Consider the following 18005-nt stretch of genomic DNA (forward strand, 5'->3'; position numbering starts at 1 on the left):
AAATAAGTTTGGGTAGGATGGTCATTTTTATTATATTGGCTCGTCCTATCCATGAGCAGTTAATGTTTTTCCATTTGCTCAAGTCTAGTTTTAGTTGTGTGGCGAGTGTTTTGTAGTTGTGTTCATATAGTTCCTGTGTTTGTCTCAGGAGAAAGATTCCTAGGTATTTTATTTTGTCTAAGGTGATTTTGAATGGGATTTCTCTTTCTAGTTCTTGCTGCTGAGCTGTGTTGGAGATATATAGAAAAGCTGATGATTTATGTGGGTTTATTTTGTATCCTGCAACTTTGCTAAAGTTGTTGATTATTTCAATTAGCTTTTTGGTTGAATCTCTAGGATTCTTTAAGTAGACCATCATGTCATCCGCAAAGAGTGATAACTTGGTCTCCTCCTTGCCTATTTTGATGCCTTCAATTCCTTTATCTTCTCTAATTGCTACTGCTAGTGTTTCTAGTACAATGTCAAATAGTAGAGGTGATAATGGGCATCCTTGTTTCACTCCTGATCTTATTGGGAATGCATCTAGTTTATCCCCATTGCAGATGATATTAGCTGATGGTTTTAGATATATACTGTTTATTATTTTTAGGAATGACCCTTCTATTCCTATGCTTTCTAGTGTTTTTAATAGGAATGGGTGTTGTATTTTATCAAAGGCTTTTTCTGCATCTATTGAGATAATCATGTGGTTCTTGCTAGTTTGCTTGTTGATGTGGTCAATTATGTGGATGGTTTTCCTAATGTTGAACCAGCCCTGCATCCCTGGTATGAATCCTACTTGATCATGGTGAATGATCCTTTTGATCACTTGCTGGAGTCTTTTTGCTAGTATCCTATTTAAGATTTTTGCATCTATATTCATTAGGGAGATTGGCCTATAGTTTTCTTTCTCTGTTTTTGACCTGCCTGGTTTTGGAATCAGTACCATGTTTGTGTCGTAAAAGGAGTTTGGTAGAACTCCCTCTTTGCTTATTATGTCAAATAGTTTGTATAGTATTGGGATTAACTGTTCTCTGAATGTTTGATAGAATTCACAGGTGAATCCATCAGGCCCTGGGGATTTTTTCTTAGGAAGTTCTTTGATGGCTTGTTGGATTTCAATTTCTGATATGGGATTTTTTAAGAATTCTATTTCCTCTTCTGTTAGTCTAGGCAGTTTGTATTTTTGTATATATTCATCCATTTCTCCTAAATTGGTGTATTTATTGCCATATAATTGGGCAAAGTAATTTCTAATGATTGCCTTAATTTCATCTTCATCGGAGGTGCTGTCCCCCTTTTCATCTTTAATGCTGTGAATTTGCTTTTCTTCCTTCCTTTTTTTAATTAGATTGACCAGTACTTTGTCTATTTTGTTTGTTTTTTCAAAGTACCAGCTTCTTGTCTTATTTATTAAATCAATAGTTCTATCACTTTCGATTTTATTAATTTCTCCCTTAATTTTTAGGATTTCTAATTTGGTTTTCTGCTGGGGGTTTTTAATTTGATCGCTTTCGAGTTTTTTCATTTGCATTTCCAATTGATTGATCTCTGCTCTCCCTTGTTTGTTAATATAAGCATTCAGGGATATGAATTTACCTCTGATTACCGCTTTGGCTGCATCCCAAAAGGTTTGAAAGGATGTTTCGCCATTGTCATTTTCCTTGATGAAATTATTAATTGTTTCTATGATTTCTTCTTTAACTAAACTGTTTTGGAGTATCATATTGTTTAATTTCCAATTGGTTTTAGATTTGGTTTTCCATGTACCATTACTAATCATTATTTTTATTGCCTTGTGGTCTGAGAAGGCTGCATTCATTATTTCTGCTTTTCTGCATTTGTGTGCTATGTTTCTGTGACCTAATGTATGGTCAATTTTTGTGAATGTGCCATGTGGTGCTGAGAAGAAGGTGTATTCCTTTTTATCCCTATTTATTTTTCTCCATATGTCTATTAATTCTAATTTTTCTAAGATTTCATTCACTTCTTTTACCTCTTTCTTATTTATTTTTTGATTTGATTTATCTAAATTTGATAATGGTTGGTTTAAGTCTCCCACTAGTATGGTTTTATTGTCTATTTCTTCCTTCAATTCTCCTAATTTCTCCATTAGAAATTTGGGTGCTATATTATTTGGTGCATACATGTTGATTAATGATATTTCCTCATTGTCTAGAGTCCCTTTTAACAAAATATAATTACCTTCCCTATCCCTTTTGATCAGGTCTATTTTTGCATTGGTTTTATCAGATATCATGATTACCACTCCTGCCTTCTTTCTATCAGTTGAGGCCCAGAAGGTCTTACTCCATCCTTTAATTCTGACCTTGTGGGTGTCAACCCGCCTCATGTGTGTTTCTTGAAGACAACATATGGTAGGGTTTTGGATTCGAATCCATTCTGCTATTCGTCTACGTTTTATGGGTGAGTTCATCCCATTCACGTTCAAAGTTATGATTGTCATTTGTGGACTCCCTGGCATTTTGATTGCCTTCCCTAATTCTAACCTTTTCTTCTTCGGCTCTACCTTTTAGTCCAGTGATTTACTTTGAATCAGTCCCCCTTGTCCCCTCCCTTGATGTTTCCCTTTTTAGTCCCTCCCTTTTTCTTCCCTCCCCCTCCCCCCTCTCTTTCCCTCCCTTTTTGTTCTCCCTCTCCCCCTCCCCCCCTTGGTTTTCCCTTCTCCTTACCCTTGTTGGGTAAGATAGAATTCAAGATCCCAATGGATCTGGATGTTTTTCCCTCTCAGAGTTGATTTCCCTGAGATTGAGGTTTAAGTAACCCCCCCCCCCCTCCTCTCTTCCTCTCCTTCTTATAGGAGTTTTCTTCCCCTCCCCTTCCCATGTGAATCTTTGTGTGAGAACGATTATTCTATTTGGTCTTTCTTTACCCCCTATTTATACATTACATTTTCCCCACATTTTAGTATACATAGATTGATATAAATGTAGTCCTTATAGAAGAGAGTTTGAGTAAAAGAAGAAGATAACATTTTTTCCCTTTCCTTAATATTTACCTTTTCAGGTATTCCTTGCTCTTTGATTTTCGGTATCAAACTTTCCATAGAGCTCTGGTCTTTTCTTTGCAAAAAATTGGAAGTCTTCTATTTTGTTGAATGCCCATACTTTCCTTTGGAAGTATATAGTCAGTTTTGCTGGGTAGCTGATTCTTGGTTGGAGACCCAGCTCTCTTGGCTTTCTGAAGATCATGTTCCATTCCTTACGATCATTCAGAGTAGAACTTGCAAGGTCTTGTGTGACCCTGATTGGCATTCCTTTATATCTAAATTGTCTTTTTCTGGCTTCCTGTAGGATTTTTTCTTTTTTTTGATAGCTTTGGAATTTGGCAATTACATTCCTGGGAGTTGTCTTTTGGGGGTTTAGTGTAGAAGGTGTTCTGTGAGCTCTGTCAGTGGCTGTATTGCCCCCTTGTTCTAGAATCTCTGGGCAATTTTCTTTGATTATATCTTGTATCACCATGTCCAGTTTGGTGTTTATTTCTGGCTTTTCTGGGAGTCCAATTATTCTTAAATTATCTCTTCTCCCTCTATTTTCCAGATCTATCACCTTGTCGGTGAGATATTTTATGTTCTCTTCTAATTTCTTGGTGTTTTGGCTTACTTTATTAGTTCTTGCTTTAAAGCCTGGTTTTTTTTTACAGTTTGGTCAAACTGGTTTTGTAGATGCGTGAATTTCTTTTGCATTATTTCCCACTTTTCCTCCCAGAAGGCTTCCATCTTTTTGTTCATTTCTGATTCAAATTCTTCATGGGTTTGTGGAGAGTTTCCATTTCCTTTGGAAGATTTTGGAGCATTTTCTTGTATATCTTCTTCTATCTGCTCTGTATTTTGTATTTTGGCTCCATAGAATGTGTCCAAAGTCGCCCCTTTCTTCTTATTTTTCTTGGTATTTTGGGGCTTCTGTGCTTCTGTGGAGTTTGCCATCTCTGAATGTGGAGGATTAGCTTTTCTTATCTCTGTCTGGTGTTCAGAGGCTTTAGTCCTGGGCAGATTGTCGGTTCTATGAGCTTTCCCTGGGTTAAACTGAATATGCCTATGGAAAGGTCGGACCACGAGGCTACACTTCCCCCCCCTCACCCCCTCACCCCTCCCCACACACACCCCCCGCTCTCTGGGTGGGGTTGCTTTCCGGAAGTTGCCTTCAGAATCGCTGGCCGTGAGGCTGTTTTGTAGGCCTGCGGGGGGGATGGGCTGCAGCTTCCCCAAGCTCCGAGGGCAGGGACTTTCACTGAGACTTGGATAGCAGGATCCAGCCCGTGAGGCTGTCTTGCCCGCCCTGAGGGTTGCTGTTGTCTCGACCCTACTCTCTGCAGCGGGAGCTCCAGGCAGTGACTTTCACTGGGACTCGGATAGAAGGCCCTGAGGGTTGTTGTTCCGAGGACCCTGCTCTCTGAGCTGGGCCGGGCTGCGGCTTCCGGGAGCCGTGGACTCTGCGCTCCTACCCCTTAGGTCCGAGTGATCTCGGGTTCTGGCTTTTGAGGGGAGCCGTACCTTTTGATCCGGGTCCAGGTCCAGGAGGAGGGTTCCCAGGGTCTATGCTGTTGATCATTTTGAATTTCGGCGCCTTAGGAGCTTATAGTTTGAGATCGGTCCGGAAGGGTTTTCCGGAGATCTGAACTTTAGCTTTCTCTAAGCCGCCATCTTAACCAGAAGTCCATTGGTGTTACTTTTTACAGTGTAGGTCTTCCCAGCTTTTTCTTAAGTCATCCTGTTGACTATTTCTTATAGCACAATAATATTCCATCACCATCATATAACACAATTTATTCAGCCATTACCCAGTTGATGGATATTCCTTTAGTTTCTAGTACTTTGCCACTGCAAAAAGAACTGTTAGAAATACTTTTGTACATGTAGGTCAATTGGGTAATGACTAAACAAATTATAGAACTCAAATGTAATATTGCTGGACCTTAAGAAATGATGAATATGATGAATATGAACAATTCAGAGAAATTTAAAGCTTATGAATTGGTGGAAAGTGATGTAAGCAAATAAGTAAGTAAGAAAATAATAAATATAATAATTTACAGCAATGCAAATAGATATAAAAATACAATGAAACTAAATTCCAGCTGTATCAGATCTCAAACTTACTATAAAGTACTAATCATCAAAATGATCTGGTACTGGCTAAGAAATAGAGTAGTGGATTAATGGAATAGGCTAAGTAATTAACACAGTAGTTAATGGCCATAGTTACCTAGGGTTCAATAAACCAAAACTATTGGGAGAACTCAACTATTTGACAAAAATTGATGGGAAAACTGGAAACGGTATGGAAGGAACTAGGCATCAACATCTCACACTATACAATAAGATAAAGTCAAAATGGTTACTTGATCTAGAAATGAAGGGTGATAACAAAAAAAAAATTAGGTAACAGGGGAAAGTTTATCTTTATGGATAAGGGAAGAATTTATTACCAAATAAGGCATATAGAGAACATGATGAAAAATGAAATGGATAATTTTGATTACATAAATTTAAAAGGTTTTCTCTAAACAAAACCAATATAGACACCAATTGGGGGGGGGGATTAATAGGTATCTCTAACAAAAGATAAAAAGTATCTCTAACAAAGCCCCTATTTCTCAGATAGAGAACTGAGTCAAATTTATGAGAATACAAAGCAATTCTTAATTCTGTGACCTTGGGCAAGTCACTTAATCCTAGTATTGATTCTAAGACAGAGGGTAAGAATTAAAAAATACACTCAGAGATTTATATATATGTGTATATATATGTATATATACATATATTACATATATGTACATATATATTTTTATATATATACATATATACACACACACAGACATATATACACAGAGTATTTCCCCCAATTAACAAATGGTTAAAGGATATGAACAGACATTTCTTAGATGATGAAATTAAAACTATCTATGGTCATTTGAAAAAATGCTTCAAGTCACTATTGATTAGAGATATACAAATTAAGCAACTCTGAGATACTACCTCACACCTCTGATTGGCTAATATGACCAAAAAGGAAAATAAGTGTTGGAGAGGATGTGGGAAAATTGGGATGCTAATAAACTATTGGTGAAACTGTGAACTAATAGAACCATTCTGGAGAGCAATATGGAACCACCTCAGAGGGCCATAAAACTATGGATACTCTTTGACCCAGCAGTGTTACTACTGAGTCTATATCCCAAAGAAATTAAAGACAGAGGAGACAAGGACCCACTTATACACAAATATTTTTAGCAGCTCTTTTCGTAGCGGCAAAGAATTGGAAACTAAGCCAATACCCATTATTTGGCTGAACAATTTTTTGTAATGGAATATTATTGTGCCATAAGAAATGACGAACAAATTGAGTTCAGAAAAACCTAGAAAGAATACTGTATATAGTAACCAAACTATTGAACAGTGATCAACTATGATATTATCAGCAAAACAAGCTTCCAAGATAACCTCAAGGGACTACTGATACAAAATGCTATCCACAGTGTGACAAGGAAATCACTTTTAAAAGACTGATGTATATTAATTTAAGGTCACCAAGGAATTCAGCTATGTAATTCCTAAATGAAAACTCAAGTCAGCCGTCAACCTTTTATGGAGTTTTAATTACAAACAGGAGGAAGACAAGAATTAGAGATAGAGAGATAGAGGTAGAGAGAAAGGGGAGAGAAGGGAATAGGGCTTAAATACCCCTTCTGTTTAGCCTGGGCCAAAAGGCCCAAGCCCTTAGATAGCTGGGGCAAAGAAAGGAGATCAGTCCCTATTACTCACGTGACCAAAATGGAGAAACAGTCTCAGAGCCCCCACCTTCTGCTTCCTTCAGAGCAAGCTTCTCAGAGCACTCCGCAACCACTCTGACAAACTCCGAAACACCCCCCCGGCCCCCCCCCCCCGAGTCCTCAGACCCCTCTCTCTTTAAGGAAACCATCCAAGTTGCCTCCCCTCAGTTCTCCCATCTACCAATCACTGTCCATCAATTTCCCTGTGCCAATGGAGGCTCTAGCTTAACCCAGGACCGCCCAGAGGTCTCTGGCTTTGCATATGTCTGTTGAAGGTCATATTTTCAAATAATTAAATCTTTGATCCTTTGCTACAGCCTTTCCTAAATCCTGTTAGGACTGAGTAGGGTAGAGATTAGAATAATTAAATTTTGATCTATGCTGCAGCCCTTCCTCAATCCTGTTAGGACTGAGTAGGGTGGAGATTGATTCCAAGTATCTCCATTGTATCAATTCTAAAATTAATCATGACTCAAAGAAATTCCTGTTCTATGCTTAAGCATAGGTCAAAGTCCTTTCCATTGTTCAGCAAAAGGTTTCTGTCCTAAAGTAATCTTAAGAAGGAAGGAGGGGGAAACTCTCATGCCAATGGGGTTCACATTCCAATAGCCAAGACCCACTATCAATAGGAAATTTTTCAAGTATGAAATTTCCCAATGGTGAAATTTCCAACATTTATAAGTCTAAGAAATTTTGAGGTTTACACAGCCAAAGTAGGAACTGTTGGAATATGATTACAGATTAAAGCATGCTATCTTTAATTTTATTTCCTTCATGAGTTTTTTATTGTATGTGTGATACATATCTTCTGTCACAGTGTGAGGAATATGAAAATAAGTATTTCATGAATGCACTGGTCAGTTAGTTGGAATTAGTTGGAATTGAAAGTCAGTTTGGGATTGACCTTGCTTGGAGATGATCTTGTGATGAGTGATAAAGACTGACTCGCTCTCCCTTAGGCTCAGGCCTAGGCCATTTTGGTGTCTCTCTCTCTCTCTCTCTCTCTCTCTCTCTCTCTCTCTCTCTCTCTCTCTCTCTCTCTCTCTCTCTCTCTCACTCTCTCTCCCCTTCCCTTAATTCCTTCATTTACATTAATTAAAATCTCCATAAAACACAGCTGACTTGGGTATTTTGGGAATTTTCCCATGGCGACCACTTATTTTTAGATTTTAAGTCAAGACACTAAAAACTATCCTTTACAATTTGGCCAAAACCCCTTTAGTGTTTGGCATTTATAGTTCTTAACATTCACACTTATATAAGATTACTGCCTTGGGGAAGAGGGAAGGAGAGAATCTGAATTGCTAAATGTTAGAAAACAAATGTCAAATTTTTTTTCTACATGTAATTGAAAAAAATCAAGTAAAAAAAGAAACTAAATGCCATGTGTTTGACAAGTTTTGATGTCAGAGAATAGCTGATAAAATGTGCCTTTCTCCCTTCATTGAAGACTGAGAAATATGGGTATGATATATTTCATTTTCTCTAACCATAGTTGTGTATGTTGGTTTTGCTAATCTACTTTCTCCCCATGTTTTTCTGTCTTTGTTACATGAGAGGACTTGCTGATATATATATTTTTGAAAATCAATTCAATATAGCAACAAGAAGCATAAATAAAAATAGATATAAAAAAGCTATTAAAGTTTATCCTTTCACATATACATTTACTCCTTTTTAAAAACAAAAATATGTTTTGCTATCTTTTGATATGTCTTTCCCAACTTATTCTTCTCAGAGTTGATCCTTTTAACAAAGAATAAAATAGACCCCTCCCCCCAAGACAACTCCCTCCCTATCAGTTCAGCAAAACTAACCAGCAGCCAAGTCTAACATTATATGCAGTGTTTTACACCTATAGTTCCTCACTCCTGCAAAGAATGGAAGGACATGCATTTTTATATCTCTTCTTTAGTTCTAAATTTGGCTATAATTTCAGAGCATATTTAGTTTCATTTGTTGTTCTTTCCATTTAAATTTATATTGTAATTTAGTACATTGCTTCCTTGTTCCTCTTTATTTTGCATCAACTTATATAGTCTTTCTCATGCTTCTCTGTATTCTTCATATTCTCCATTACATTTACACACCAGTTTACTTTTTTGGTGTATAGAGGACCTCTCTTTTTGTTGTTGACCTCCAGAGTTTACTTGCTTAGCAATGGGATTTCTGGGTTAAGGGTATCAAAATTTAGTTAATTTCTCAGCATTATTCCAAATTGCTTTCCAGAATGGTTGGATTAATTCGCTGTTTCATCAACAGTTTATTAGTATACCTGTCTTTCTCCACAGTTTTCTCAACATGCACTTTTCCCACCTTTTGTCATCTTTTCCAATTGACTTGGGGTTTGAGGTGAAATCTCAGAGTTTTCTTCATGCATATTTCTTTTATTAGTAATTTGTTGTGATTATTCATATATAGATAAATTTTAAAGTTTTATTTAATTGGTCAATTTAGAACATTATTCCTTGGTTACAAGAATCACAGTCTTTCCCTCCCCTTCCCCACCCCTTCTCATAACCAACTCGCAGTTCCGCTGGGTTTTACATGTTTCTTTGGTCAAAAACTTTTTTCATGTTGTTGTTTACACTAGGATGATCATTTGTAGTCTACATCCCCAATCATGTCCCCATCAACCCAAGTAATCAAGCAGTTGCTTTTCTTCTGTGTTTTTGCTCCCACAGTTTTTCCTCTGAATGTGGATATTGTTCTTTCTTGTAAATCCCTCTGAGTTGTTCAGGATCACTGCATTGCCACTAATGGAGAATTCCATTACATTCGATTGTACCACAGTATCAGTCTCTGTGTACAATGTTCTCCTGGTTCTGCTCCTCTCACTCTGCATCACTTCCTGGAGGTTGTTCCAGTCTCCATGGAATTCCTCCTATCATTCCTTTGAGCACAATAGTATTCCATCTCCAACATATACCACAATTTGTTCAGTCATTCCCCAATTGAAGGACATCCCCTCATTTTCCAATGTTTTGCCACCACAAAGAGCGCAGCTATGAATATTCTTGTACAAGTCTATTTCCTTATTATCTCCTTGGGGTACAAACCCAGCAGTGGTATGGCTTGATCAAAGGGCAGACAGTCTTTTATCGCCCTTTGGGCATAGTTCCTAATTGTCCTCCAGAATGGTTGGATCAATTCACAACTCCACCAGCAATGCATTAATGTCCCTATTTTGCCACATCCCCTCCAACATTTATTGCTTTCCTTTGCTGTCATGTTAGCCAATCTGATAGGTGTGAGGTGATACCTCAGAGTTGTTTTGATTTGCATCTCTCTGATTATAAGAGATTTAGAGCATTTTTTCATGTGCTTTTTTAAAAAAATTTCTTTATCTGAAAATTGCCTGTTTATTTCATATAATATATATATATATATATATATATATATATATATATATATATATATATATATATTTCTTAATAGACTCCCTTGAGAACTGTTTGTGTATATCCTTTAACCACCTCTCTTTTGGGGAATGATGCTTGGTCTTCTCTGAACCACTGTTCTATATATTATATTAGTGTTCACTCACCATAGATCTTAGATATCAGACCTTTATCAGAGAATTTACTGTGGTTTAAAATAATAACTCCTAATACTTTTATGTATATCATTTTATTTAATCTTTATAATACCTCAGTGATGTAGATAGTATATTATTCTTATTTTACAGTTAAAGAAATTGATACTTATAGAGCTTTGAACTTAAACCCAAGTCTTCCAACTTCCAAATTTAATGCCTTTTCTCCTTTACTCTACTCTCTTTCAAAGAACTGCTTTTCCATACCAAATATGACCTATACCCAAAGCCAGTATCCAAAACATGACATTTGACTGTGCCATAGCTTTATGTATTAATTACTCTGAATCATGTAGACTGATATCTTCATGTGTAATATGCCTTTTTTGCATATTTAGTGCTCATTTGTGTAATTATGATTAAATATGTGGAACTCATTAACCCAAAGGTTTTTTATACAGCAAACATGCCAGACCGCTTTACTAGTGGTTAGTTAAATTTGTAGATAACAGTCACACTCTATCAGTGTAGGGAAATTCAAAATGTTTAGGGCTCTGAAGATACCTTCATGTCTTCTACAAATAATGGACTTTTCAGGCTACATGATGAAAGTAGTTGTAGGGAGGGGAATCTTTTTGCTAAACTTAATCTTGAGGCCCACTGTTTTAATCCTGCTTGTTGCCAGAAACAAAATAATAAGATAAATAGGCCACTGCCCTGTTTAGTATGGATTTTTAAAAATGTTATTTTCTTTAGTCTGGATCTCTTAAAATATCTTGCTATTGTGTCACTAATTTCTAAAAATGTTTTCATTTTTAACCTTTTAATTCTAGAAGTTTAACTTAAAGTTATAGAACTTTGAAATAGTTTAGAACTACTATTATAAAGGAGAGCCATAATTGTACTTGTAGATAGTTATTACAACTTACTAATTATTAGTACTAACATAGCAATAATTAATTATTTGTGTTCACTATATTATTACTACAAAAATTAAAAGAATTCATTTCTAAAAATGTGTGTCAGGGTTGAGGGAAGCTATATGTAATAAATTTTTAAATTTTTTTCTAATTTTCTCCTTTCTATTACATAAGTATGTTTTTAAAAGAGAAATTTGGAATCAGTCGGGCTTAGAGTTAAGACATTTTGAGAGGAAATTATAAAACTAATGATCTGAGAAACATTTTTTCTTCATCTTTTTGGAGCTCTTCTAAAATATTTGTTTCCATAACATTTTATTTTTGAAAGTTTGCCTTTTTAAAAAATCCTTACCTTCTGTCCTAGTATCAATCATGTCTATTGAATCCAAGGCAGAAGAGAAGGTCTGGGCAAGGGGGGTTAATTGACTTACCCAGGGTCACACAGTTAAGAAGTGTTTGAGACCACATTTAAACCCAGGACCTCCATCTTTAGGCCTGGCAAATCTGCTGAGCTTCCTGCCTGCTCCTGAAGATCGCCTTTTTGTTTCTTTTTTATTTTCTTTAATTGGAATTTGGGGGCTTTTAAAATTGGAGATAAGGGGATCTTCAGGTTTTCACTGTTCTAGGACTTGTAAATAAGAAATTGTCATAATTTACCACATCCTTTTTTAAAATGTCTAATTTGTGAGCTGATAAACATTTTTTCACTTTGAAACACGTATTACTGAATTAGGTTCTTTGTCAGAGAAGATGCATGAACTCTACTGATATACCCCAAAATTTTTTTCTTAAAATTTTCTGTTTTGTAAGTTATTATTGTAAGAGGGGAAAGAAGACAGGTTATATCTTTTGCAGAAGTCTGATGTGTGGCCTTGCAGAAGAAAAGCTGGCTCATGCACAGAACCAAATAGAAGAGATTCTATAGAGCATGAGGGGCATATAAAAGAAAACTCACAGAAGCAGTTGGGGAAAGTTCCTGTTTCTCCAAGAGTTTGGAGAGATCACTTCCTATGTTAGTGATCTGACTTATTTTGGGAAGCCATTTGCCTGTTCCTGTGAATTATCTACTCAACCATTGAGTCTTCGAGAGAGATCCTGTTCACTCAGTTCAACAGTTTCCATCAACTGAGGTCCTGTGTTTTGGTGTCATAATAGATTTCATTCTAGCTAAGAAGAAGCCAGCAAGAGCCTATGACCTGCCTGTCAGGAAGTGAGGCCTTAGCCATATTTGACTTAGGCCCACTAGGGTGACTCCGTCATTTACCTCACTCTATCAATTCCTGATGAACTATAAACTCGTCCACCATCAACGTTTGGAGGACCAATAGGTCAGGAAGCTAGATAGGGATTTGGGGTTTAAGACAAAGTGTAGGAAAGGGAGCAGGAAGACCAGAAGAGGATTTCATGAGAAATCAGTAGACTGGAAGAAGGATAATTAGAGGAAATAGATTAGGGAAACCACTCCCTGGCCCTCATTCTCTTCCCTGTGTTGAAAGTAGTTAATAAACCAACTTACTGTTTATAAGATCAAGAAGCAGTCAGATTGCATTAAACCCTTCAGCATCTACAGGTGAGGCCTACCACATTGACCTATAGCCTGTTATTATCTACACAGAGTACTGTACCTGACAAACCTTCAGTATAGGTTCAAACATTTTCCTTATTTCATTATATAGTGTAGATATTTGTGGTTCATTAAACAAGATTTCTAACTGAAGTTTTTATTTCTCCATTTGTTAGACAACTCCTTCCCCTTTTATCTGCTGCTAATAATTTTATGTAAATGGGAAAAAAATTTCTCTCATGTTCTGTCAGTTTCATTGTGAATGTTGTATGTGGAAATAGTGTGCAGTGATCAGACATGATGTAAACAGTAATTTGTAATTTTTTCTCAAAAATGATTAACTATAATTTCCTTAATCATGTTATAGTATTTAGACAATAAGCTATAGCTGTGATATACTGATTCTTTATCCTTCTAGAATAGGGCCAAGAACTAAGAAGGAAAAGGAAGAAAAACCAAACAGCAAAAAAGAAAAATTCTAGAGCTCACAAAAATTCATATGCTTTTAATTCCTAGATTATGTGTTTAGAACCATTTTTCTTTTACTTTGCACATATCTACAATGGTCTTAATATTTTCTTTCCATATTCATAACAGATGAAAAGAATAGTTTAGAAGGTTAAAAGGTTGCAAAAGACTGACCTGATATTGAAGAAGACAGAAACCTAAAAGTAGACATGACAACTTCTAGAGCAGAGCATTCTGGGGTCATTTGGTATAAAAGCAAACATACCACATACCACATATGTACACACCACATACGTGGTCTTTGAGAGTATCACTTTATGTATGTGTAGCACAATGTAATGATTGATAAAGTTATGGTAAGCTCCATGTGCTCTGAGAAATTGGGAGAGTCTTCCATTTTTTAAAAGAATTTTCTGTTGAAAAATTTCCCCCAAGGGTTTAAGGAAGTCAAAGTGTTACTCTAATAAAACATTCATAATTTTTATTCCCTTTTAAATTTGTTTTTGCTAACAAACATTTTTTTTGTTCAGGTTGCTGTGGTTAAAATGAAGAATACTGAACGCATTTATGCAATGAAGATCCTAAATAAGTGGGAAATGCTAAAAAGAGCTGAGGTAAGAATTACATGTCCTAACATAAATAAGTTTTTATGTGTGGCATTACAGAACATTAAAGTGAAGTCCTTTGGAATTTATGCATGTTGCTTTTTGATTCTTTCAGGAAAAGGAGAATTCTGCCCCTTTTGGAATCTTTTATTCTCAACTTTATTGCATACTCATAAAATAGTCTGGTCTACATTTTACTTCACATTATATTTACCAGATTACTTTAAAGACAAGTTAAATTTTTATAAGTGCTTCAGATTTCTGTTGCATTTCTAGTTCGTAAGCAAAACCAATAATGAAAATGGAAACCAAGACTTGAATTTGAAAGCTACATATCTAAAAAATATTCTCTTGGTTTCTCTTTGTATTACAACAATATTATTTTACAATTGGATTTGTAGCATATCAATCCTAAAGACAATTTTAAAGTAAATAATTCATATTCTAAATAAAAATAGATGGGAACCATCACTGCTGTTTAGCAACCCCTTTTTATCTCTTGTTTACTTCTTGCCATATTTCTCACAGTGGCTGCTCCTAAACTGTTTCTATATTCCTTAAGTCACCCATTACACTCTTGTTTCTTTGACATTGAAAAAATCACATCAGCCCCTACTTTACTAAAAAGACAGCTCAACTTCATTGTCCAGACATAACTTCAACCTCATCATTGACCAAACTCCATCTAATTGTTGTCTCCAAAGCTACTATTCCTAATTTTGGAATTTTGTGCCTCTAGAATAAATTTTAACATTCTGAATTGTTGTGTATGCTTCATCTAGTCCTGTTTTCCCCCCATCATTATTTTCTACAGTGTAATGTCTACTCTTATACATCTGAAACAGCAATGTTAAAGAGTATAAATGTGGTAATTCTATTTTTCCTTGATGGCAGAAAGAGTATTTTAAAAAAAATGTTTATAGATCTTTTCTATCTTTCATTTGTTTATTTTTAGATTTGTTTAGTTTGATCTCCTGCCAAACTTTCTTTAAATTGGTTTTATCCCTTTACTATACTTTATTACAAATGAATTTATATTCCAAATTAGTATTGCCCTTGGCTATCTTGTCTCTGCTCAGGAAATACATCAAATGTTTGCTAAGGCAGTTTTTAGGTTCTTTGGCTTTCTTATTGTGGTAATTGATTTTTGTTAGGTGAATTTCTGGGCAAAATTATTAATAATTGTCATTATCTTTCCCTTTATCACATTCCCAATTTTCAGCATCAGCAACTTGTTAAAGATATATTATTTTAGAGATCTTTCCCTTAGAAAGCACTAGTTTTTTTAGGCTATAATGTCATCTTGTTTACTCAAAGTCCACTAACATTCCCATATCTTTTTTTTACATGCACTGTTGTCTGGCCATATCTTCCACATCCTGTACTTGTGAAATAAGGTGCTTTTTTTTGTTTGTTTTTAATTAAGTTTTATTTTTTTTTTCAATTACATGTAGAAACAGTTTTTGACAATTGTTTTCTGACATTATGCAATTCAGATCCTCTTTTCCTCCCTCCCCTCCATCCCCAGGAGGTAAATAGTCTGAAACAGATTATACCAGTGTTTTCATGCAATATGTGTGAAATGAATCTTTTTTAACTTGTATGGAACTTTTTATATTTCACCATTAAATTTATCTTAATGGATTTTGCCCATTGTCTAGATTGTTGTTTGTTTTTCATAGTGACTCATCCAATATGTAAGCTTTCTCAGCCCCATGTCATCTAGACTTTGGCAAGCTTGTCTGCTGGGGTGATAGTATTTTTGCATAATTTTGCAAAGTGGTCAGATCACTGATTCCAAAGAATAGTCATTAATGAATTGATATGTTAAATTGGAAGATAGTACAGATACATTACATGGCTCTTTCAGTGGACTTTTATTATTTAACACTGTTATCAGTGACTTAGAATACAGATATGAGAAGTTTCATGACACTCAGGGAGGGAAAACAACCTCCCAAATTTCTGTGACTGAGAAAATGGTGATGTTTAATAGACACAGAGAAATGAAAATGAGACTTATGGCATTGCTTTTGAGAAAATTACATATACTATATAACATTGAATATAAAGGAGTTCTTGATCTTGTCCCTCAAAGCTTGTTTTGTAAATGGTTTCTATTGCATTTAGTATAGACTTCCTCTTAACAAAAATATAGATTGATTTTTTTTTTAAAGTTCCATGTCAGTTCAATTGTTTTTCCTTTATTTACAGACTGCCTGTTTTAGAGAAGAAAGAGATGTATTGGTGAATGGTGATTGTCAGTGGATCACAACCTTACATTATGCCTTTCAAGATGAAAACTATTTGGTAGGTTTTGAAAACCAGTAGCAAACTCTGTCTTTAGATAGTATTTCTTTGAATTTTTTTTGGTTCCTTTAACTACAAAAAAAAAAATCTAGCTTTAACAAGATAGTTCAGAAGCAAATATACATATAAACTTAACAGAGAATACGATTGCATTATTTAATTTAACAGACAGATGAACATATTTTGTTACCTTGGAATTTCCAGGAAGTGTATTCAGCTGTATTTAGATGTTATAATTTGACTTTAATATTTTAAAATATTTTCTGTCTTTACAAATGAATTGTATATATGAGCATATATCTACTTTGAGAAAATTATTGTCATTTTGCAATATCTGACATTTTCATAGTTAAGCACTTAATCATTTAGTTTTAATTTGTAAGTCCTATTGTCTATAATTGTTATAGAATCTCTTTGTACTAAGTTTGCATTTCTCTGTTGTTGTCAACATCTCTTCTGCCTTTAGTGCTGCATAGTTCTTGTTTCCACATTTTACTGTCTTTGTATTGCACTAGGGAAATTAAACAGGCCTGAATTTTAGCTTTCGATAATGACTTTTGCAAATTCAATTCAACTAAAATTTTCATAGTAGATGAAAAATGATTCTGCCATTTTAATAGGAATAAGATTTCCACACAGACAAAAAAAGTATGGTAATAAGATAGACTGTTATAATTGCAAAGTCAAGGTTCTAAACTGTGGTGTAAGAATTTTGAGAAGGAAGATACTTTTTTTTTCTGAATTAAGGTGAGGTGGGGTTGAAAAAGTTAGTGATGAAGAAATGGAAGGAGGATGGATTAGCCATGGGTGAGAGCCCAAACTAATATGCAGAGGCAGGAGTGCACAAAACTCAGATCAGGAAACAGTAACTCTAGCTGAAAGAGAATACATAGAGGCAGCATGGTTCAGTAGGAAAGAGTAATGGATTTGGAATTAGGACATAGGTTCATATTCTGACTTTACTACTTAGTACTTCCTAAAGTGTCTGACCTTGGAAGGAAGGCACACTTTACCTTTCTGAGTCAGAATCCTCAACTATAAAACGAAGGTGCTAGTCTAGATAAACAAAATGGGCTCGTCCATCTCCCAACCTGTGGACCTTTCACATGAAGAGAGAAATAAAGTGAAATACATTTGAAAATGTTGGAACAAGATTGTGAAAGGCCTTATCAGAAGAGAAATTTGTATTTTATCCTATGTTTAGCCATTGAAGGTTTTTGGAACACGATATTAAAGAGTTTTGACTCTATAGGGAGGGAAGAGGAATGCTAGAACATGGTCAATGGAATATGATCATAGGGAAGCTCTCTGGTTTTCATATTCAGTGTTCTTGCTAATGATATGTAGCACATTGGAATTATTTATTAAGGAAGTAATTTAAAAAGATTCCTGTCTTCCTTTCTTGGATTATAACTAAACATCATTTTACAAATATAATTTAATTGTTTATCCTTATTACTATGATATTTAGTTTTTCTAATTTTTCCCCCCAACAAACTGCAAAACAATGCTAGACATTGGGGAGATAGGAAGTTTAAATAAGATATGTTTTCTGTTGTTCCCATATTACTGATAAGAAAATCGATGTTCAGCAGCTTGCCTCTTGTCATATATCTAGTTAATAGTAGAGGTAGGTCTCACCTAATTCTAAATCCAGGAGTATTTTTAACTTTGCCAGTGGTGGTTTTCTAAGTGTGGTCCATAGATCACTGAGGTTCTCTGACACCCTCTCTGAGTGTCTTTGCAGTCAAAATATTAAGACTAAGACATTTACTCCTTTTTCCAACTACATATATGTGTGAAACCAGGTTTTATTCATATACTTCAACCTA

At 35.2% G+C, this 18005-nt stretch overlaps 1 protein-coding gene across 1 annotated transcript in view; it reads left to right on the forward strand.

Annotated features, from left to right (window-relative positions):
- Positions 1-18005, forward strand: part of CDC42BPB (CDC42 binding protein kinase beta) — a 183430-nt gene that overhangs the window by 59857 nt on the left and 105568 nt on the right. Inside the window, exons 3-4 of the mRNA XM_001366950.5 lie at positions 13789-13872; positions 16078-16173. Of these exons, the coding sequence (XP_001366987.1) occupies positions 13789-13872; positions 16078-16173 (180 nt within the window). The remainder of the gene's footprint in view (positions 1-13788; positions 13873-16077; positions 16174-18005) is intronic.

The sequence above is a fragment of the Monodelphis domestica genome, chromosome 1 (assembly GCF_027887165.1).
Source record: "Monodelphis domestica isolate mMonDom1 chromosome 1, mMonDom1.pri, whole genome shotgun sequence".
Lineage (NCBI taxonomy): Eukaryota > Metazoa > Chordata > Mammalia > Didelphimorphia > Didelphidae > Monodelphis > Monodelphis domestica.